The sequence below is a fragment of the Lissotriton helveticus genome, chromosome 12 (assembly GCF_964261635.1).
Source record: "Lissotriton helveticus chromosome 12, aLisHel1.1, whole genome shotgun sequence".
Lineage (NCBI taxonomy): Eukaryota > Metazoa > Chordata > Amphibia > Caudata > Salamandridae > Lissotriton > Lissotriton helveticus.
In genome coordinates, this window is record NC_136073.1 from 852,386,440 (window position 1) to 852,410,818 (window position 24,379).

The 24,379-nt window shown below is 46.1% G+C and overlaps 2 protein-coding genes across 5 annotated transcripts in view; one reads left to right on the top strand and one right to left on the bottom strand.

Annotated features, from left to right (window-relative positions):
• CREB3L3 (cAMP responsive element binding protein 3 like 3) overlaps nucleotides 1–24,379 on the top strand; it is a 448,824-nt gene that overhangs the window by 228,744 nt on the left and 195,701 nt on the right. The window lies entirely within an intron of this gene.
• MAP2K2 (mitogen-activated protein kinase kinase 2) overlaps nucleotides 1–24,379 on the bottom strand; it is a 43,577-nt gene that overhangs the window by 149 nt on the left and 19,049 nt on the right. Inside the window, exons 8-11 of the mRNA XM_078669271.1 lie at nucleotides 20,385–20,449; nucleotides 20,004–20,065; nucleotides 19,415–19,460; nucleotides 1–1,982 (exon numbers count right to left, since the gene is read on the bottom strand). The exon at nucleotides 1–1,982 is cut by the window's left edge and continues 149 nt beyond it. Of these exons, the coding sequence (XP_078525397.1) occupies nucleotides 1,872–1,982; nucleotides 19,415–19,460; nucleotides 20,004–20,065; nucleotides 20,385–20,449 (284 nt within the window). The 3' untranslated portion in view covers nucleotides 1–1,871. The remainder of the gene's footprint in view (nucleotides 1,983–19,414; nucleotides 19,461–20,003; nucleotides 20,066–20,384; nucleotides 20,450–24,379) is intronic.

Below are 24,379 nucleotides of genomic sequence, written 5' to 3' on the forward strand. Positions count from 1 at the left end.
CAGAACTGTTGTACAGTGTGGTGAAGGACAGGGGCTCAACCCAGCAAAGCAGTTTTATCCTCCCCACCACTCCTGCGAATATCCCTGTGCCCTAGAAGGGAGTGTATGACTCAAGGCTTCAATGTGGACTGAGATCAGGCACACAAGCCCAGCACACACATCTAAAGTAAAAGAAACCCAAAACTCCCTGCTCTGTATTGCCAAATGTTTCTATTATCTTTACCCACCGGTTCCATCATCACAAAAAAACAGTGACCGCTACAGTGGCAGCATTATTCAAATTATATATATATTTATATATATATTTAAAAAACACGTCCTCAGATAAGATTATATGCAAATAAATAGGTTTTTGATGGATGTGCTGAAGATTTCTAGCAGCCATGCTGGAAAGGGAGGCTGAAGCTCGTTAGAGAAAGTTCACAAGTGCATAGGAAGGTGGAGCTTAATAGTAGTCGTGCTACTTGCTGGAAAAGGGATGTGCATCTGTACTTTGATAGCTGAAAATTGGTCTTGTAAATGGGCTTGGAGGGTACCCCCTCTTCACATGCAGGCACAGACAATCCATGGTAGTGTTCCTTGCAAGCGTAACATCTTTTCCAAGAGTGTGTGTAGGCAGCTAGCTTAAAATCAACCCTCTAACATCCATTACATTTGTCACCTGAAGCCATATTTGGCAATTACTATATTGGTTACTACTGGCTAGCTGAAACTAGAAACAATTCAGATCCATTTTTCCCACAAACATATTTGAGGCAGCGAACTTACTGCAATTTACCACATAACTGCTCTTCCTCATGCCCAGAACCCGGGGGAATTAAAGTCTGGTATAGTCAGCCCTCCACCCCACAAAACTTAAGGGGACTGTGATATCAGGGACAAGTCAATACTAAGGGTCCACACTTTCTTTCTCGTGGCCCAAGGACTCTAGTAGTTTTGACAGCGAAGTCCTGCTGAACAAAGATCATATTAGACGCACTTCGAGGCCAGACTGAAATCCAGCTTATTGCCAGAGAGGGTGCTGGAATTATCCATCAGGTAGAGTGTGAGATTTGGACACCATTCCCACTCTAGGGTTGGGGAGGTGAAGATCTAACGAGACTCGCCTCTCATCCAATCCAACTGAAGCTCTGGGGAGGCTGGTGACAAGAGTTCAGCAGCAGCCCAACTTCTTGAACTACAAAACTGCAGTTTATGCAAAGATTTCATTTCAGTGAATTCCAGAAAATTAGATTTTAGTTTCTACAGATCTGCTCTACTCCTCCCATCAGCTCGAAAATGGACATTCTAAAATATCTATCATTTCACAGCATAAATATGTTGTGGCTTAAAGCACTCAAGTCACAGTTGGGACCTGTACCAAAGAACAGGATATATCATCCAATTTACAAGCCTACATTTTCCAACTGTTTCCTGCTGGGGCTCTGAATAACCGATGAATTGAAATTTAGCTACCTGACTTTGTACCAGCTGTCGCGTAACATCCTCGTTTGCAGATAGCAGCAGCACATAAACAAGCAGACTAGAAGATACAGTGTGTGATGTCCGCCAGGGGGTTATTTCAGTGCCACATGTAGGACAAGGCTCAATGAGGCCAAGCAGCAACAGCGCCGCACGCATTTCCTTCTCCCAACCCCATCCCAAGTGTCCAGGACTCAGCCAAACTGAGACGCGTGTATTATTAAAATGAACAGCAAGCCAATGTCAGTCTGCTTCTTCCTCCGCGCCTCTTCCTCGACTCCATCCACATGTGCCACAGAGGACCAAAGTAGAGGAGAAAGGGGCAAGAGGGTTCTTTTGACAGGGAACAGTGCAGGCAGCCAGACTGACGGATGGATGGACGGATGTACACCGGCAGACTTTTCCCTTTTTCACACAGCAGTACGGGTTGGGGTGCTGGGGTGGTTGATGCCGAGTGTCTTACACAGCCAGCCTGCGAAGTCCACCTCTTCTATCTCAGACCGCTTGATGAAGGTGTGAGTCTGGAAGAGAAACAGGTCATATGAAAAAATAGATCCGAAAGAATTTATTAACATTTAACCGTCACATAATGAGCTGTATGGTTACAACTTTGATTACTCTTAAGCAGCCGAAGAACACCAGCCTCCTACCACACTTCTACAGGATGAAACAGCAACTGCTTTGTATCTAGTCAAAATCACACAACTTCAAAGCAACCAGGCACGGTCAAAGCATTCAATGAAATCAAAAAAGACTTCTTTAAAGTTTCTAAAGCCATCCCAATAGAACCGCTTTGCACCTTTTCTACTACTGATTTCCATGCGGTGCAAAGAAATACCATTATAGGTTTGGCTTTAAATGGTACATTGTATCACCCAAATTTTATATTGTGGGCTCCAACCACTGGCATGTCTTGACCAACTCATTACAAATAAACACGAGGTTCACATGTTCCTACAACCACTGACATGTCTTGACCAACTCATTACGAATAAACACGAGGTTCACATGTCCCTACAATGCAGAAATTTGCTTCAAATTATACTGTGCCGGACACTGTAAAACTGAGACTCAAGTCTAGACTATCAAGTTATTTGTTTGCTACTCTCTCCCTCCGCGAGGAGTTGGGAAGGTCATGTCACAATAAGAACCAAGCTACAAAACTGTTACGCTTACATACATTTGTATTTGTAGTGTGAATCCATTACAGATTCACCTGTGTGAAATCCCAGCACATGCCCAGTAAAAAACACGGGAGGTGCGAGCTGATCCATCTGGCAACAGTAGCGTAAGCAGTTTCTCGGCCAGCCAGACAGCATCCAAAAGGTTATAAAATCCGAATCTCCAAGTCCTGCTTCTATCCAGTAAAAGGGCAAGCTGAGCCATCAGGCGAATGTCGAGAAAAAAAAACAGAGGGCAAAATATAATTTAAATACACATCTGTCCTAATTTTAGAAGTGAAATATGAGCGAGCCCTCGAGAGTAGCTAGTCCCAACGGAGCAGTGTTCCAGAGAGCTTAGAGTTTACAGCGGTATAGAGCTGGGACCTCCAAAGTCTGGCCTGGAAGGCCGGACACTTGCCAGATTATTAGCATATCCTAATTTAGATAAATGTAGTTATCTTAAAAATCGAGCATGTATCCAGCCTGCCAGGACAGACTTGGATAACCCTGGTCTAAAGCACGATTTGGGCTAGGGTCCAAAGGAAGGCAATCTTTCATAAAAGGGATTTCTGTCGCATTACACCGTAGGCTCAAATGGTTTATGCATCAATTTTGCCAAGCTCAGGTTGAGTTTCAAAGAGATTGTGAGCATTTCCTCAGAGGAAAGGGGTGGATGTGTTATGTTATGTGTATTTGTATGGTTCACTTCTTACCAAGGAGCGTATTCTGGCATGTAAAGTAGGATGGAGCTGCCCGGCTCTTGCCCGACTGGAATAGCCATTTTTTTTGCAAAATTCAAGACCTGAGCTGGGGGAGGTGGTTCAAGGCTTTGGGAGCCAAGAATGAGAAAAAACACCAGCCGGCTCTGGTTCTTTTGATGCGAGGGATGTGGGCAAGTAAGAGGCTGGCATTGAGCGCAGGTTTATGGCGCTGTGTGGAATTTGCAGACTGTTCGGGTAAGTGGGGCCTAGGTTGCGTTGGGCTTTGTATGTATGTTCGAGGAGTTTGAAGAGCGCTAGTTTGCGAACAGGGTCTTTTAGATGTGCGGAGCTGTGAATGCGTGGTGGGAGTCCGGCTGTGACCTATCCAACGGTTGGCATCACTGGATGTGAAGATGGCTCTCCAACCTGCTGCAATAGGCCTGTTTCATCTCTCTGGGTAGGTACTGCAGGTTTATGATTGAGCCATGAATCAGGAAATGACAAGAAGACACTGCCAATGCAGCAAGAGAGCGGACTGACCTCACCGGTCATAGGAGCCAGAAGCTAAGCACCAGCCACCTGGACTGGGCTCTAGTGCACAGGCCGGTGCCACCAGTGAGATGAGATCTGGCGGGAGGTTCACCAAGAACATTATCACCTTAGAAGCGGCTATGAAGTAAAATCAGGAGAAAGGGAGCCTGGTTAACCTCTGCTTGTGTATAGCTGTTCTTCTCGTGGGTGGTGTTTTTACCTACAATAAAAGTTACCTTTCACCTGCTTTCGTGTCCGACGTACTTTACAACCTCTAATTGGTTTTGTAGAGCTTTGCTCTTAAGTTTGGCAACGTGACTCAACCGTGCATCCTGACAGGGATCGCCGTCAGAAGCGATACTCTGTAGGGCGGCCAAAATATTCTTAGAGTAGTATTAAATCAACATCAGTGGCGGCGGCGCAAGCATTTCCTGCCGAAAGCATCAGTGGTCTAACACTGCCCTCCAGAGGCGGTGAATGGGAATAGCAGCTTCAAATAAGGGGCGAACTTCTCAAGGAAGAGATATTTATTTCAAAATGGCCCTCCCTCCACAAACAAGCAATGAGGGGGTCTGCGCCACCACTACCAGCTTCTAAAACGCCCATGCTAAAACCTCATGTTAATAGACTAGTGTACCCGGAGGTGGAGCGAACCCCACTTCACCTCCGCCGCCATCGAACGTGAAGTTGAATGCGCATGAGGGAAAGACAGCGGGGATTATCAAGCATCAGCGCCCCCACATGGAACTCAAAAGCACACATTGCCCGACAGCGTGAAAAACTGACGTTTTGACAAAAATCAGACGACTTCCCAATTTTTTCTTATGTTGGTAGCAGTTGTTAGATCCTGCCTGCTGACAGCACATGCGCCGTTGCTTTGCAAAGGATGTTGTGAACTATAAAAGGCGTCGAGTCCGTCCATTGCTTCTCATTGGCCGGCTTCAATGTCACTCTTAACCTGCCTCCCAATAGGCCAGAGCTTGCAGATGCAGCTACCTGTTCTTTCGGAGTATCTACCAAGTACTGATTGATTACGTTTGATGTACATCCACAGAGCGCTGTGATCATGGTATTACCTTAATTCTTACTGTCTGCGTTGATTCTTCCCCACATCAAATGTTTGCAAGTTCCATCCCTCCACTATCCTTCTGAATCCAAATAACTGACTAATATCCACCACTCAAATTACATTTCTATTTCGCTATACTAATTCGACACTAATCCTTTATGGGTCCCTGAGTAGCGAGCTACTGGCCGAAAAAGGGCTTCAGCGCCTCGTCAGGGGTAGTAAGCGCTATATAAATGCAATTACAATACAATACATAGATCAGTAACTGGTAACACACTGTAGTGCAACATAGTTGCATTTATATTGAATTCTCCTTCCAGCGCTCCTTGCTTCTTCCTCAACATCACATCAGATATTTACATTGTAACATACAGTATTAGAAGTGCATTCACATAGCACTTACTAGCCCTGATAAGGCTTTGAAGCACTATAGGACAATATGGTAGGAACTCATACCTACCTTCAATAACACACAATGCCACTCCACACCACAATGCCGAGCCACACCACTCCACACAATGTCACAAAATGCCACACCACACAATGCCGGCCAAACCCAGTGCAGAGGGCCACGAGGCAAGTAGAAGGTAATGGACCTAACAGTGGGGGTTGAGGCCTTTTAATCCTGATTCCAGGGGCCCAACCTACAATGCCACTCCCATTCTCAATGTGACGCCATGCCACTCCTTAAAACTCCACTCAGTACAACTCCAACCCATTCCAAGCAATAGCGGTCCACTCCATACCACAAAATGACACTCCAATCTCTCCACGCCACACAATGAAAATTCTACTCAATGCCACTCTAAGCAACTCCATTCAATGTTATGCCACTCAATACCACACCACGCAACGCCACTCCACGTCACACAATGGCACTCCACTCCAGAGAATGACACTCCATTCGAGTCAATACATTTAAAGTAGGTGGGACTTATTGGCTTTGCCAATGCTGGTTGAATAAAGGACAGGAATGGGCCAACGACTGCTTGTGCTAGAGGGTGTGCATTTCCCACCAAGAACCGTGTGACAAAATAAGGTCTGCCATGATAGTGAGAATGAGGTACTATATCTAGGAAAAGGCTTAGAAAAAAATTAGTTAAAAAACAGTTAACGGATACAAGAATATGTACTAAGGAGGAAGAAATAATGCAAAACATGGAAACAAAACAGCAGCAAAAGCACCCACTAGAGAGGGACTGGAAGGGTATAAATGAAAGCAGTGCCTAGAAGTGAGAGGAGTCGATCACGGATATCTAGGCTCAGAGCTCCAAGGTGCTGAAGTGCTTGGGTGCCTGCTTCAGTGAAGGCCTTTCTTGGAATCTAAGACTAAGGGGCTGTAACTCAAGACCCCCCCGGAGTTTTATATAGCACAAACTTGACCCCAAGGTATCGGGTATCCAAGCGTTTTACTTTAGCACCAGTTGCATTACACAAGGACATTCATTTTTGTTTGGGACATGGAGATGAAGTGATTTGCCCAGAATCACAGGATGTTGAGCGTCATTGCCAAGACTCGAACCCGTTTCCCCAGATTGGAGGTCGACTGCCCTAGCCATTAGACCAAGACCAAAAGTGTTTCACTCTCAGATGGACACATTCAGCAGATGCAGGGTCTCCCCTTATACCTTCTGATCTGATGAAGTGAGCCAGGGCATACCTGATGCATGCTCTTAAGCGTCTCACAGAGGGTGGCATCAAAGATGGAGACTGGCACCAACAGCTATTGAGACCCTGCAGATGGCTTTGAACTGCACATTTTTGGTGTGGTTGTTCTAGACCTCACAGTGCAGTGTTGCCAACGCTGTGGGAAGTAACAGATTTGCGACAGTTTACAGGCCACAGGGACTGTTCCCTCACAGTGCACCCTACCATCCTGACCTCCCCCAGCAGCGCAGAGGAGGGGCGGGTGTTGCACCTGAGGATACTCCGATTATGAGCAGAAGGCATACAGGAAGTTTACACAGAAGGCTGTAGGTTTATGCAGCAGCTTCCTCTTTGCCCAACACAATGTCTCCAATTGTCAACCCGGTCACAGAGTGGCTCTCGGCCTTTTGTGGCATCTGCCAATATCTCCGAGGAAAAAAACCACTTAAAACTGCTTGAAGAATACGCAAGAGACCATATAGTACTTTATTGTTTGAATGGTATTCTAGCACAGCATTCTCTATTGCAGTTTGACACAGAAACAATGTGCAGTCTCAGTTTCTGCTGAACTGCAACAGCTGGCCGCCAGGAGCCGCTGCAACAGAGGGCAGTCCAGGGCAACATGCTGAAATATTAGCTTTCCTCAGCAGTTCTGACCACCGACGAGGATATTGCTAACTGTAAATCACCATGGGGACTGCTGCGCTGCTTTTCACAAGTAACAGCACCCAAAACCGTGACCACAGAAAGGCAACCCTAAAGGACTTTAGGGAAACAGTGGTGTTTCACAGTTTGATAGGGCCAGGCATTCATCATATGCAACATTTTAAAAGCTACAATTACATAGGGTTCAGGAAACAACCTACTGTTTAACCTAAATATAAAAACACTGTGCAAGATCTGCAGTCTTGAAACAATTATAAACATTTTGTTTGCATCTTGGTCATAACTCCGCCCTATTTCAACACCAGCCTGGAGGTAAAAGCTACTTCAGACCTTAAGAAAATGCATACCTGAGTGGGACAAGGTTGCTTCATGAAGCAGTACTTAAACAACAAGAAACACTCGGGTGAATTCATCTCAGATACCATGAACCTCTGCTGTATTGATGTCACAGGGACTGTGGTACAGAATGAGGTTTCTCTATTATTAGGGTGTCTTTCATAGATTCACATGCTTGAATATTCCCCGTTGTCAGAGTGGGAGTCCCACGGTAAATAAAATAGCAAAAACATACTAATAATATGTATATGTAAAACATAACACATGAAATACACATTAGAAAAAAAGCTGTAATAGTCTAAACATAATTCCACATAGGAATACATGAAGAGAGAAAAGACATGTAGTCTATTCCTGTCATGTTGGTCCAAACTTAGCCAATCAGGCGCCAGCAGCCCTCCAGAACCTTCTCCTCAGAGCTCAGTAACTCAGATTTTCTACCGCACGTCGTGTGAAAGGGAGTCTCCCTGAGCTCTGCTCAGTTTTCTCTTCTCTTCAGGTTTTTCCTGTGTTCTCAGCATGTCTTCTAGTAAGAATTCTCTCTTTAGACCTTGCTCTTCTTGTGGAAAGCTGCGCCTTTATTCAGAAGATCCTCACAGTAAGTGTATTAACTGTCTTTACCCTGACCATGAGGTGGGTAAACGTAAGTTCTGTAGAACTTTTTCCACAAAGACTCTAAAAGATAGGGAAGGCCGTCTTCTACTGTGGCTTCAGAGACTTAAGGACAAGGATAATATACTTTCTGATGCTGAAAGTCTCGTTTCTGGTCGTTCCCAAGCAGCTTCAAAACGTGGTAGTGTGCAGGAGTTGCCTTCACCATTCCTTAAGAAGAAGAAGATGTCTCTCACTCTGGCCCCTGCGGTGTCTTCACCTCTACCTGCTACGTCCACGAGACCTGGCACTCAGGCATCTGCTGCATATTTCACTCATGTTTCTGTCAAAAAACATGTTTCATCGTCGGCAGGGACGTCGACGGTCGTACCGACGACGAAATCTGCCATTTCCGGCTCGTCGACGACAACAGTGACGACGTCTGCATCAGGATCGTCGACGACCGTTTCGTCGACGGCGTCGTCGTCTAAGGTAACTCAGTTTTCAGACTGTATCATCGGTCATCCCTATTGCTTCGTCGAAGAAGCCTCCACCGTCGACAACCAAATCTTCTTCGACGAAGAGTGTTAAGAGACCAGCTCTGTCGACAACAGCTCAGTCGAAGTCAGCCCCGTCGACGGCCGCCCCGTCGACGACTGCCTCATCCGCGACTGCTCCGTAGACGAAAAAGAAGTCATCGTCGTCGACTCCATCGACGAGAGCTCCATAGACTGCTCCATTGCCATCAGAACCATCGACGATGGATTCTTCTAGTGTGGTTCCAGCACCTTCATCGCCGTCGTCAGTTCCATCGACGACATCTTCCGCATTTGCCTCTCGGCCTTTGTTGCCACTCTCGTCCACGGGCTCTGCCACCGTCGACACGCTTCACCAGCGCCGTAAGGTGCCTATGTACCAAATTTCCATCTCCAGTGACCCGCAACCTCCCTCACCCTTGTTTGCCACGGATTCCGATCAGGATTCGGAGGAAGATGTGCATGAGTCTTTTAGGGCGGCACGTAGTCCATCTGATTTGGTAATCAAGTGCCAGGACTATAGCAATGATGATGAGGACCAATATTTCCAACAAGAGGAAACGACGGTTCAGGTTCCTACAGCGACAGTTCCTTTGTCACTTATCTCTAATCTCCAACATATGTTAGATGATTATAATAGGCGTTTCCCGCCTTCTCCACAGGTTCCTACAGTTCCTTCTGTTTTAACGCCTGTTGCAGTGCCTGCTGCGGCTCCTCAGCCGCTTCTACCTACATCTGCTCCGCAGATACAAACGTCAGTTCGGATACACACTACTGTGTATGACGACGAAGGTGACGTTACTCCGGATCGTGAAGATGGTGAGGTCCGAGATGACGAAGATATGGCGGAGTGGGATAATTATCAGGCTCAAACACCATTTCCCTCTCCGGTAACGCCAGGTGATTCTCCGCCTGTGGATATTGCAAGCTTCCATCAACTGATGGATAGGGCGGCTCAACGTTTTAAATTGCCAAGAGTACAGAGGGAAGAGGATTGCTTCCTCTATGATTTCAAAAACCAACCATTTAAGCAAATCCATACTGAGCCTATTATTGATTTTATCTGGGCTGAAGGGGTGAAGTTGATGCAAACCCCAAAGTCGCTGCCGGGGCAAATGCCCCGGTTGGAGAAGAAATATAAGGCGCCTGTTGATAGTCCAGCGTGCCTTATTGGACAGCCGAAACCAGATTCGGTGGTTACGCAGGCAGCTCAGCGCCGTACTCGAAATCCTGCGTCTACTGTGACTGCTTCACCAGATCGCGACGGTCGTCGTCTGGATGCAATAGGCCAGAAGTTTTCAACGATGGCCTCCACCACAGTGAGAGCGGCCAATGCTCTGGCTATTTTGGGGCGGTACGATCGCCAAATATGGGCAGACATGACGGCTTTCGTGGCTTTAGTACCAGATGCTTCAAAAGCGGAAGCTTTGCAACTTCTCCAAGAAGGTGAGAGAACATCAGAGGAAATCATTGACTGTGCCGTCGATATTGCCTGTACAGGTTTCCAGCAGCTTGCTGGAGTGGCTGTTCTACACAGACAAGGCTGGTTGCGCTCCACATCTTTTCGGCAGGAGGTGCAGGCGAAAATATTGGATATGCCGTATGACGGCGAATCACTTTTTGGGGCACATGTCGATGAGGCATTACAGTCTATCAAAAAAGATACCGACACTGCCCGCTCTTTAGGAAATTTACAATTTCGGAAGCAGCCCTTTCGTGGTGCACGCGGACGCAGCACCTCTTCAAATTTTCGAGGAGGAAGCAACCAATCGTTCCTACAACCAAGGCAACCAACGCTATTCCAATAACCAGCAACAGTCTTCTCGTCAGCAGTCTTCCAAGACCTATAGGGGGAAATCTTCCTACAGAGGATCTGCTCCCAAGAGACAATGACTTGCCTTTGCCCACAGAGAGTTGGAGGTCGAATCTCCCTGTTTTGTTCTCAATGGTCTTCCATTGCTTCGGACCGTTGGGTTCTGTACATTGTAGAGAAAGGCCATGCTCTAAAGTTTATCAAACTTCCTCCTCCTACTCCACCTTCCGGCCCACCTCCAGCCCACATTCAGGAACTACTCCATCAAGTTCGCCTTATGATACAGAAGGGGGCAGTCGAGGTGGTGCTACAATCTAAAAGGGGGAAGGCATTTTATTCCCGGTTTTTCCTTATCATCAAGAAAAACTGAGATTGGCGACCAATATTGGATTTGCGAGCACTCAAGTATCTCAAGTGCCAGTCCTTCCGCATGCTAACGCTGTCAGAGATCTTGCGCTTGATGGGTGATTTCATGGCAACTATCGATCTCCAAGACGCCTACTTCCATGTCCCTATTCTACCGCGACATCTGAAGTACTTGAGGTTCCGCATGGGAAGGAAGGATTTCCAGTTCAAGGTGCTGCCTTTCGGCCTACGCTCCGCCCCTCGAGTCTTTACAAAGGTACTAGCTCCTGTGGTCGCCTACCTGCGTCTCCAGGGTGTACAAATATTTCCATACCTGGACGACGGTCTCCTAAAATCACAGTCTTGCACGCAGTTTCTTCAGGACACGCGCCTTTCCAGGAGGTTTCGCTCCCTCGGACTTTCCATCAACATCGAAAAGTCCCAATTACGTCCAGCTCTCTGCAAGAATTTTCTGGGGGCCATGTTGGATACAACTCTTGCAAAAGCAATTGTGTCTCAGGAACGCCAACAAAAGATACTTCAATTGGTGTCTCTTCTACAGACAAAGCAGTCCGTTTCAGTCCGATTATTAAAGTTGTTTCTAGGAATGGCATCATCGTGCATTGCGCTGATCCCAAATTGCAGACTACGGATGCGCCCCATTCAAGAAGAACTGGATGGGCAATGGCGTCAGATCACCGGTTCCTTCAACGACAAAGTCTGTGTCACCGCTTGCATGAGGGCGGCTCTCAAATGGGGACACAGTCATCCAATCTGTCGGCAGGGACTTCCTTCCTCTCCGTCACTCCGGAGCTTACTCCAACGACGGACGCCTCTTTGGAAGGATGGGGGGCACATCTCCAAGGTCTGTCCATAAAGGGCAAGTGGACTCTGCCTCAGAGGGCTTGGCACATCAACAGGCTGGAGTTGATGGCAATTTTTCTAGCGCTCAAATCATTCCATCCAGTACTTCAAGGAGGGTCAGTCCTTCTCCAAACGAAAACACAACCAGCATGCATTATATAAACAAGCAGGGCGGAACGAAGTCTCCACTCTTGTCTCAGCTGGCGCAATCGATCTGGGACTGGGCTCTGAGTTATCACATCACTCACTACTGTTCATCTTTCAGGTGTCTCCAACATCCTAGCGGATTCCCTCAGCAGGTCCACGTCATCGACCCACGAATGGGAATTACATCAACCAACACTCAAGTTGATTTTTCAGCGATGGGGTCGTCCGTCGATGGATCTCTTTGCCACACCAGAGAACCGGAAATGCCCATCTTACGCAAGCTGGCATCCCCACCGAGGGTCACAGGGCAATGCCCTTTTGATCAATTGGTGAAATCGGTTTGCTTACGCTTTTCCTCCGATCCCTCTGGTACCTCGAGTATTGTGGAAGATGCGGAGGCAGCCTTGCCACATTCTTCTGATTGCTCTAAGATGGCCTCGACAGGCATGGTTCTCGGAGCTGCTCCTTCTGTCCCAGTGCGAGCCCATCCTTCATCCTCGGATGGACCTCCTCACGATGGACAAGGGTCAAATTTGCCATCCAGACCCCGCATCTCTGAGTTTGACAGCCTGGAACCTGAGCACTTTGAATTTGCCCATTTAACCATTCCGCCAGACTGTAGAGACATTCTCGCTCAGGCCAGAGCTCCGTCAACTGTTAAAACCTACAAGCTTAAATGGAGAAGGTTTTGCCATTGGTGCGCTGCAACTGGTGTCAATCCCATTCATTCCACGCCTGCGCAACTCCTCCCATTCTTTCTACAACTGGTTCAATCCGGACTGTCTCATTCAACTTTGAAAGTTTTTCTGGCGGCAAGCTCACGCTTCCGCCAGGATGGATCCACTTCACTTTGTTCTTCTAGGATAATGCGTCAATTTTTCAAAGGATTGTTCCGCAAGTTCCCACCAGTTCGGCGCCCTCCTCCTTCTTGGCGCCTTAACATCATTTTAGCACTACTCATGAAGGCACCATTTGAACCTATACACAAGGCTGATTTGAAGTTCTTTACTTGAAAGGTTGCTCTTCTCCTTGCGTTGACATCTTCACGTCGCGTAAGTGATATTCATGCCTTCACGATAAATCCTCCTTTTCTTCAATTCCAGTCGGACTGTGTAGTGCTTCGCACTAATCCCACCTTCCTGCCCAAGGTGCCTTCGGATTTCCACATCAACTAACCTGTTTTCCCACAGTCACCGGCGGAGCAGCGCTTGCACTCCTTGGACATTAAAAGGTGCTTAAAATTTTACATCAGCAGAACAGCTCCTTTTCGTAAAGCTGACCAACTGTTCATAGCGTATGGGCGCTTCCACAAGGGGCGTCCAGTTACCAAACCCACTATTGCTCGTTGGGTTTCCTCGGCCATCACTTTCAGCCATCAAATGGCAGGCAAGCCTCTACAGTCTTCAGTGTGGGCCAATTCCACCAGGGCGATGTCGTCTTCAACTGCCCTGTTTGCCGGTGTGCCGCTGCATCAGATCTGCAGAGCAGCCACGTGGTCCAGCAGGCACACGTTTACAAGACACTACTGCCTGAGTGCCATCAATGATGCTGATACTGCAGTGGGACAGGCTGTGCTTCGCAATCTTTTTCAATAAGGTGAGCCTCTGTCTTCCCTCCTCCATGATGGTTTACCATGTATATTTTGACTTGCATGACTAGATATGTATGTATATTCATATACTTTGGTCTTATAAGTCGGTTCATTATTACTGCTTTCTATTCTATATTCAAGCATGTGAATCTATGAAAGGCACCCTAATACTGGAGAACAACAATTGTTACTTACCTGTAAAGAGGTGGTTCTCCAGTATTGGTGTCTTTCATAGATTCACATGCAACCCACCCTCCTCCCCTCAGAGGCTCTCTTCTCCTCAGACTCTGTGGTCACTCTTGTGCTACGAAAATCTGAGGTACTGAGCTCTGAGGAGAAGGTTCTGGAGGGCTGCTGGCGCCTGATTGGCTACAGTTTGGACCAACATAATGACAGGAATAGACTACATGTGTCTTTTCTCTCTTCATGTATTCCTATGTGGAATTATGTTTAGGCGATTACAACCTTTTTTCTAATGTGTATTTCATGTGTTATGTTTTACATATTATTAGTATGTTATTGCTATTTTATTTACCGTGGGACTCCCACTCCGACGACGGGGAATATTCAAGCATGTGAATCTATGAAAGACACCAATACTGGAGAACCACCTGTTTACAGGTAAGTAATAATTGTTCTTCACCACCACTCACTTGTGTTTGATGTGGAGATGTGTGCAGGCACTGATCAGCTTTTACGTGCTGTGGATGCGGATGACATTGAACTGGTCTCAGCTGAAAAGTCTTTAGCATCTGGGAATATCAAAGGCTGAATCAGTGGAATGGCTCTTACATTGTCCTCTTGGCAACCCACTTTGATGATAGGGACGAATGTACCGTGATCATGTCAACTTCAAGAGCAAATGGAGACATCTTCAGGGCTGTCCAGAATACAGTTTGCAAGAAATTGACAGTATGGAAAATCCATATTCCTTCTCTGGAATCACAAAAGCTTGGAGAGCGTGTTCGAAATTAGAGCTCTTCAAAACATTTTGCTGCTTGGGGTCAGAGCTAAATGTTTGAAGTCGAGCACTCCAAATCTCTACGGCATGGACTGGTTGGAGCGGCATTGGCAGAGATGAGCACAGGGGTAGGGCTTATGAAATCATTTCATGGGTACTGTTTCATAGCTCACCAGCACCAGCGGCACTTTTGAAAATTACAGCCCTGTCCCTTAAGAAAATAAGCGCTGGCAAACCCAGTCAGTTTTGCCTAGGTGAGATCTATTAGATATTTTTGATTTTTTTTTAACACTTGTTGCACAGGGAGAGTTTGAGCTGTTGGCATTGTAAATGACAATGCCTTTTATTTACGTGTTGGTGTTTAAAACATAAATAAAAGGCATTGGCATTTACAATGCCAATAGCTTAAACTCTCACAAATTCGAGACCTACTGCATTGCAAATGCTTGTTGCAGTCTGCGGTGTGAGCTGTGTGCTGGGCTCCAGTAGGTCTGTGTGCAGAGTCCTGATATTCTGTGTGCAGTGTCTGCTTGGCTCTGTATGCAGTGTCCACGTGTGACCTGTGTGCTGGGTCCGGAAAGGTCTGTGTGCAGTGTCCTGATATGCCATGTGCAGGGCACGGATTGGTTTGTGTGCAGTGCCAGAGTTGTTCTTTGCACACTATCCGCACAGGTCAGTGTGCAGTGCCCGAGTGGTTCTTTGCACATATCTGCACAGGTCAGTGTGCAGTGCACGGGATGGTTTGCGTGCAGTGCCAGAGTGGTTCTTTGCAGTGCTCGGGTTCTTGTGTGTGCAGTGCTCAGTGGGGTTTGAAGAAAGGGAAACTTTACACCTGTAAGGTGTGGCAGGTTTTAACCATACTCCAGTGGTAATTACTGCTGACGTCAGTAGCGCCGTATGTCACCGCTTTGTAAGGGGGTACTCAGTTGATATGATGTTGGTATCTGGACCCACTAATTCAGCTCTAATGTTGTTGACTGAGGTTATATTTGGTACAGAGGTTAAGTTCTGCGAGGACTGCGAGCTGCAGTGGGGGCGGTGCCAGGGCACCCCACCAGACTGAATAATGCACGGATTAGGCAGGTCCGAGTTCCTGGCACACAGATGAGGGAGCAGGAGTAGGTTTATGGTCAGCAGGCGCATGGGTGCCTGAGCTGTCTGTGTCTCGTGGGTGTTTGCAGTGTCCGAGCGCGATTTGTGTGCACCGTCCGGTGTGACTTGTGCACACCATCCTGGTGGGACTGTGTACAGCGTCTGGTGTGACTTGTGGCCGGTGTCAGAGATGGGTCTGTGTGAAGCGTAAGACAAGCACCACCAGGCAGGACGCCGCTCTGTACCAGCAAGTTTTACCACTGAAAGTAATCACACGCCATCTTTACATACCATTAGGACCTAAAAAAATAAAACACACTCCGAAGTGAACTTCTATCCTGTGAAAACGGGCAGCCTACGGAAAAAGCAGGATCGGCGGAAAAGCTACGCAGGCTTGTGCAAGTTGCGCCAACAGATTTCCAGGCACAATCTGGCACTAAAAGCCCCCTTACAGAACCACCTCCGCCCACTCAAGAAAAGGTGCGTTCTGTTAATAGGCTGGGAAAGAAAGGTTGAAATGAGAGCTGTGTGGCGTGCTCCGGAGGGGGAGGCAGAGCTTGACCAAAGGCATAGTTAGGAGCAAAGGTCAGAACCAGTTACACAAAGGCCCTTTCTTAACCCCTTCGGTGCAGATGACGGCTCCCGGTCGTCATGCATCACGGTGGGCGTGTGCTGATGACGGCCGGGAGCCGCCATGACCACGCCCGCGATCGGAATGTCCACCACTGGCGCGGAATTCCGACCGCAGCCAAGGTGTTAAGGTTGGGAGCAAGCGATGCTCCGAAACATTCCTTGCAGCCAGAGGGCTCTTTTGCCAGCACATGGAGTCTCACGGCGGAGGCCTGCGCAGCTCTGCCTACCCTCCTAAGTAATGGATGCGCACATGGACTTTGGAGGGGAAGGGGGTCCCCAGGGTCCCAGGATTAGGTCAAGGCACCCACTGGACAACGGGGTGCTGCCTGATTCTGCCCTTGGTGCACGATCACTCGAGGGGTCCAGAGATCAGGCAGGCCCACGGCTGCCACCAGTATCCAGGAAGGGACTGATCTGGGACAGGCGGTGAGCATCACAGGGAGAACGAGACCGAAGACCTGGGAGGTCCGAGCCGCCACGCCCCCTCGCTCAGGAGATTTCACACAGAACGAAGGACCCTGCAGGCTTCAGACTGAGGGTCCCCACCATCAGCCACCATGAAGGGACAGAGGGCTGATGGGGGAGTGCTCTGCACATTGCATGTGTACCAGCCTAGCTTCCTTTAGGAACCACACGCTAGGTGGGAACAAGGACTAGTCACCAGCCCCAGATTTCCGTGAGCTTTCACATTTACAGTCTGGTAAGGAAGGGGCAAGAAATTAGCTCAAATTCCAGCTGAGCCTTCGAACCACCTAAAGTGCAATAGTTTTGTTAACTAAACAAGCAGATAAGAAAAGTCTTTATGGCAGCCATAAAGCAGGCCAGGGTGTCCGGAGGGGCTGTCCGAAAAACGGACAGGGTGGCACCCCAAAACCCTCCATTCCATTGGGAAGCCAGCGTTTACCATAAACGCTGACGCTACCCAATGGAAAGGAGGAGCGGGGCTTAGAGCCCCCTTTTTCTAACAAAATCTCTCGCAGAGGCGGGGCAGCTTCGCTGCCACGCCCAGGCGAGACCTAAAAAGCACTATGATGCGCTGCAATATATTGACAAAATTGACAAAGCCAAATAGCTCTTGCGTTTGCGAGCGTTAACTTTTTTTTGTGGTGAATGGCAAGGTTTGAGGGGGCAGGAGGCGAACGGTGCGGAGGCGGAAGCACAACAGCAGGAGGGGAGAGAGAGAGGCAAGCAACATGAGAGAAAGTGCATGGGGAAGGGAGCAGCATCTCAACGGACAGAGAAGTGAGAGCCAAGGGCTAGCAACACAAGAGAGGTGGAGGGGAGGAACCTGCAACAGTGAGGATGTCAGAGGGCAAGCAATATGAGAGGAAAGGTTAGAGTACGGATGGTAGGAGGAAGGAGAGTGAAGTGAGCAAGCAAAATGGTAGACAGCAGTGGAGTAGGTGGGACATATTGCAGGCACATGCACTGTTAAAATGCATGATAATATAAAAAAGAAAGTTTCTGCCAGGAGTTCATTGTCAGTGAAAGGGCACTGGCCACAGACAGGAAACTGTACTTGGTCCATGCTCTACAGCACTAACACTTGAAGCCCCAGGAGGAAGCAGGGGGCACTGACCAATAAGTAGCGAGGAGAGTGAGAATTAAAGCCAAGCATTGGCAAGTAATTGGTAGGCTCTAAGCCCATTTTAAGTTTCTTCTTGCAAAAAATGTTGCCAACGCATGGGCCTCGTCTCAAAACCTAAAAATGAGTTCCCACATGTCACTCCCCTATTTGCAGCAAGGGTGCCCTCAACCGTAATGCCAGTGAGAAAAATGTTCCCCATGTAAAGCCAGTCATAACTTTGCCATTGCACCTGCTAAGCTAATGATAGCGACAGACTTTGCCATCTGAACAGCCCTGGGGGAAGAGGGCGGAATTTGGAGGGGGGGGGGGGGGGGGTGGAGAGAACAGCCTCTCCCTCACCCACCAGCAACTCTGAGGCCAAAACAAAGTTGTCTCCTCTGATTTAAATTTCCCCCACCCTTGGACCATTGCTCTGAGGCCCAAGGCAACACTAGTATAAAAAGGGGTTTACTGGTTTTTAATACAAGCAAGGAAAGAATGTAAAACAATGATAATTTAAGTGAGGTTGGAAACTCGCAACCCTGGGCTCTGGTCACACAGTACCATCAATATTAGCTAGAGCCCTCATCTTTCCACTCCACTAGGCCATCGCTGCAAGCCAGGCCTGTGACCAAAAACAGGCTGCCTGATGCCTTTGTGGGGGAAAAAATAAAACTCACATATAATTTGCATTGAGCTCCATTTGCCGAAACAAAAAGAAGCTTAGGAAGCTTCTAAGTACTGGATGAAATTGAACGTGGATAAAAGTCTTGAGCCCTAGGACCATCAAAAAGGGGTTTTAGTTAGAGAAGGCAGGATTTGAACCACAGTAGCACTATTTCACCAATAGCAAAGCCTCTAGCGAGGATATTAGGCAGTATGCCCTGAGCCACCATATGAATATCTGCAGAGAAGTTAGGCAAGAAGGATAATCCTAGTTCAGCCTGTGATGGGTGGCATCAGTGATGTTTAACATTGTCATTTCAGTGCTACTGCTGGACCAGAAGCCACGTAGGAAGTAGTTAGGCAGTCTTCCAGTGGTGTACTAGCTCAGTACTTCGACCACACATTTTTCTGAACTTTATTTAAACAAAAGGCAGTCTGGTGGTAGGTAAGTAGGTTCGTTGATGTCTAGATCAGCTTTTTTCTTTTAAAATGGGAAGGTAACAAGGCCGTTTGAAAGATGTATTTATGATCCATACACAAAGAGGGAGAAGAGATGGGGCGGTCTAATTTCGCAAAACTTGGGTGTTATGGGGTCCAGAGTACCGCAAATTGACTTGGTCGAGGAGATCACATTGGTCAGTGATCTGATTAAATCATATCCAAGTCTCTAACAGCAATTTGGGAATTATATTAGCTTGGCAAGAGGTCACTTCAAAAGAACCCAAAAAACATTCTGGTATTGCGGATCTTTTTACCTTAAGCCATATGCCAGATCTGCACTGTACCCTTCATGGCTTTGTTCAGATTCAGAGAGGTCCCCGATTTGGGGTTTAAAAAGGTCAAATGATTTTAGTTTGACTTTTGGCTTCTTTCATCTATTCTTTGAGGAAGTTGTTTTATTAGTAGGTTGGAAAATATGCACATTCTCATACACTTTCCTTCCCAACCTTTCACCTCAACACCATCAATTGAATGAACAAAAGCAGTCTGAAGAGGAAAGGCCCAATAGCAAGCCATTCTGCTGGAGCCCTTACCATAAGTAGCTTCAAATCCGCCCGTTCTGCTGGATTCTTAATTAGGCTGAAAAATCAAGAACAAATACAATTTAATACATTTTATTAAATTCACGAATTTACAAGAAGCAGAAACTGTTGGGGTGTACAATTAAATAAGGAAGGACACTGATCTGGGATTTAACCTTAAGGAATAGGATTATAAATGTACTTAGGGAGGTATGATAAGACACCGGATCAAGTGAAAGACGGGGTATCTTCCTGCGAAATGCCAGGCCCCTTACTGTATAGAACTTATTAGTGTCTGAACACATACAGCCAACCTATGTCTTTATCTGGATGCTAAAAAACATACAAACAAAAATGTGTGCCACAATGGGTGGTCCACCACTAGACACTTATTTTACAGCACTTTATTCTGTCTCATCAGCTTTAGACACACAAATCAATTGGGAATTCTCGGTGAAGCCCTATCATCTGAGATTTAGATACAGCCCAAAGATCCAATGAACGCAAAAAACACACTAGCTGAAACAGGAGACTGCCTGTTAATTCACTTCTATGGTGTCACAGTGATCACTATCACAACTTCAGAAACTTTAACACTTACCATTTATGTACAAAATCCTGGAAGTCATTTGTGAACACACCACTAGGTAGTTTCGGCGGGGGCTGTGGAGAGAAGCAGACATTTTTCCCTTAGACTCTGAAAGGAATACTTAGAGGAGGTTTGTGAAATTAAACTCAATTTCTCAACAGACCACCCTGCATCCATGGAAAGATCACTGAGCTGAAACAACTTAATCTAAATCAAAGAGGCGATACTGAGAAATGGCTGTTTCCATGTGTCCTATATACATCAAATCACAAATGATTTCGCCTGTGAACCCCGAGAACAAGTGATCGTACTGCACAATTTACTTTACTCGTGTATACATGCGATAGCGACATGGAGCACAGGAACCCAGTCAAAGAAATCTCGCGCACTAACCTCATTCACTATGTAGTCCAGCAGCTCGAAGATTGCCATAGCTGGCCTGCTATCAATCCCGTGGCCTGAAAGAGAAATACTCAGGTTTTACATCAAAGCACTTGGAGGGGGGTAGAGGAATGAGGAAATATAGAAAGGCCTCTCTGACTACCAAACAACCCTGAAATTAAGTTTATCTAATCAAATAAACTCACATATCAGAGGGTTTTTTAACTTGTTGCATTGTCCATCTGATAAAGGACTCACCATTATATATAGTGATATATTTACTGGAGCAACAGACCAATTACAAAAATGTTATTACACTAGATTAGGTTTTGGGATGATATATATCCACCTTGTAGGATGTTGGCTTTCTATATAGTGCACCAAAATGAGGTACACAGTGCAGAGAGTTCAGGCAGCCCTTACTGGTTTACAGGAGTTAAAATACTAATCCCAAATGCTCTTTGGTGGTAATGTGGGTGAACAATTTAGGCATATCAGAGGACAGTGTTATGCATTTATTGCATACACAGTCAGTATAAGTGAGACTCATAGAAATCCAATACCAATTCATCAAAATAACACCGATTTTTATTTGAATTTAGACACCAAGATCATCTGAATCATGCAAGTACTTTAGGAGATGGTGATTTTTCAAGACTTGGAAAATGTACTTGAATTGTTCTTTAAAACAGTAATTTTATCCTACTGGGGAAAAACATACTGCATTTGGTCACTTAGAAACAATTTATGGGACTGTTCTTCAGGACTGAAGGTAAGTAGGGGGCAAGTACAAGGCAGCACCAACAGGTCAACTCGGTTGGATCTGGGGTATCCGGGTGCAAAGGTGCTTTTCAGCGTCGGGTGCCCAGTTCAATTTAATGGGAACCAGTCCTGTTGAAAAGAGGCTGCAAGCGGGGACTGGGGGGCCAGTCTGGTAGAACCGACAGGGGGGCTCAAGTCTTATGGGTCTAGGGCATGCAGGTACACCATTGGTCCACTCGGGCTGGGTGGCTCTAATGAAGTGGGGCTTTGTCTGGTGGAGGTCGCGTCACTGAAGACTCGTAGCAGTTCAGTTCCTGCAGAAAGAGGCTGCAGGAGGCGACTGGGGGGGGGGGGGGGCAGTCTAGCCAAACCCAAGGGTGGGCTCAGCTTCCGAGGGTCTGAGGACCATGTTGACCCTGTTTCCTCCCTCGCACTCGGGGTGCGGGCTCAGGGGAGCTTTGAGGTGTTGGGTTGTGATTGGTCAGAGGCTCACTGTCTTGGTGACCTGGTTAAGAGGGGAAACAGGGCAGGAGGGACACTCGGTACTGGCCTGGTGGGTCCGGATGTCTCTTGATGGTAGGTCTTGCTTTGTGCTGTTTGAGTTTGAACCACGAACCAGTCTTGGTTGCTCCAATTGTTCCAGTATCGGTGCTGGGCAGCTCCTGGAAGTCCTGCCGTCTCCAGACTCAGTAAGGGGGTGGATCTGACCTCCTGGAGCACAAAGTCCTTTCTCCTGTTGCACTGCTCCTTTGGTGAGCCTGATCTGACGGCGTTGGAAATGTACATGCTTAAGACGATGGGTCTGAAGGATGATCGTTGTGGGACACCGTAGATGGTCTCCTTGCGTTCCGAGGTGAATGGTGAGAGATGGACAATTGCAACAAAAGCCCAGTTATCTGCACACTTGAAGCGGAAGCCTGCAATGTCTTGAAAAGCATGCTTGTGCTAATTTACTTGGTCCAATAAAATATGTAACTGCCTACCAAATGTGAATTTTGAACCTAACTTAGCGTTCGAATGCTCCATTCCACAAAATGGTTTAATATCCTGTTAACTACTCAAACTTGGCTTATGCACATACGAGCTATTCTGTTTAATGTACTGTGAGATCAAGGTCCTGGCACTTTGCTTATTAAAAATGTAAGCAAGCAAAGAAGTTGAATTGCAAGTTGTTAAATAACCAGTGTCCAACGAAGGTGTAGGAGAGTCAGGTTCATGCCAAATTTTTATGAGATCACCATAAAATATTTACGCAAAATAGATTGAAAAGAAAATTGTTTTCAAATGGTTTTACACTAAAGATCTAGCATAAATGTCTCTTTTGGGAGGCATATTGGATTGGACGTACGCTGATTAACATAAATGACAGTACATGCTCATTTTGTTCCAGAAATTCATTAATAATTTGCTCATTAGCAAGCTACAAATGCCATCAATCTTTGATTTGGAAATATCAGGAAAATACTTTAGTGCACTGATGACGTTTGAGAATATGATCCATAACACAGAGCATAACCATGGCACGAGAATTACGTTATAATGGAACCACAAAAACATGTTAGCAAACTATATGAGAATTCTATTCATATATGAATTACTAAGCCAAACTGGGCGGATCCCATGTGTAGTATCAGTAAGCGCCATTCCTTAAGGTATGGAAAATATCCCCTCAGTAGACAGACAAGGCATAATCAAACTGATGTCACAGAATTATTGCGCTAACAAAACCATATCAAGAGTACGTTTGTGGTTCAAAGAATATTCTGCTCCTAAAACGAGGCCTTAGCTAATGCTGTATGAGAAGTCTGCCCTCAGCCCTTTGCTACTAGAACCACAGAGTCAGAGCTGAAATAATTAACCCACAACAGAATCTCCGTGCCAAATCTTTCCAAGCCGATTAACACATTCTGATGAAGGAAACAGGACATGCAATACAGCAACGGAGTAAGGAAATGATGTCAACAACAAAAACAAGGCACTACTTATAGAAATTGGGATTATTTAATTAATCGTGAATGGAAACTACTGTTCTAGTTGCCTTATGAACTTAAGCTAAGAGAATACTGCAAGTGTAAAAATGGATTTTCAAACTGTAAAAAAACATCCGAGTCCATCTTTATCCTCTACCAGAATTTCACAATGAACTCAAACAGATCTGGGAAACTGTTCAGGCATCAAATGAAGAGGCATCTTTAACATTACAAAGGAGTATCTTGTGCTTTTACTAGGGATACGTGCATCATCTTAATAGTCCCCCTGTACTGAACTGATATTTTTCTTTTCTAATGTCTTCACTAAACTAGGTCATAAAAACCAAGGAGTATTATGCGAAACTGGCAACAATGTTGGAATACAGAAGAAAGTTAATACCTATGTAATAAACATTTTAAAAATGTTTTGTGTGAAATAATACAGGATTTACACCCTTTCGGTAAGAGATCCATTGAAATGCATACAATGGAGTTCTATCGCCTATTCCAGTTTCCTGGACAATCTCTAATGACGTGCAATATGAGGTTTCTGAATTTAGGAAGAAAAGATATACAAGAGACTACGTAGGGAGCATTTCGCCCAATGCAATGGTAGATTTAAATTTCAAAAACCTTGTAAAAATAAGAAAAAACAATCATGTTTATTCAATAAACTACCAAACCTTGTGACTCTTGTAGTGAGATAGCATAGGACTACTGCGTGCCTGGGCTGGTTATAGATTCTGTGAATTAAAAAGGTGGAGATATTCTGAATATCTGAAAGAATTTTCTGAAGCAAGAATTTAAAAATGCAAATTTTGAGTAGAACCAATTGTAGACAAAGAAAAGGACAAAACATGATTCCAGACCCGACTAATAGATGGGGGAATAGATGCAAAGCATGAGCATTCAGAAAAGGATTCATGCTGCAAACCCATGGTGCAGCGAAGGAGCCTCATGGGTATATTATAGGCAGGTTTATTACATCCATTTATTGTGGGCGGGCACATCCTGTCATTCAGAATTTTTAACTGCCAATGGTGCATATTAAGGAACTGCAGGCAATTGGGCTAAAGTGGACAGTGGTCACTTTTTGAGTCTGTGAGCTGCATTTCAGACAGCGAGGCATTATTTAGGCAGACATTGGTATATAACACTGAACAGTATGGTGCAGACCACCAGAGTGTGAAGTGTTTATTTGGGACGGCGAATAGGTTGTGTAGGAAGTTGGCTCTCTATATCATGGACCAAAATAAGGTGCACTGTGTAGAAACA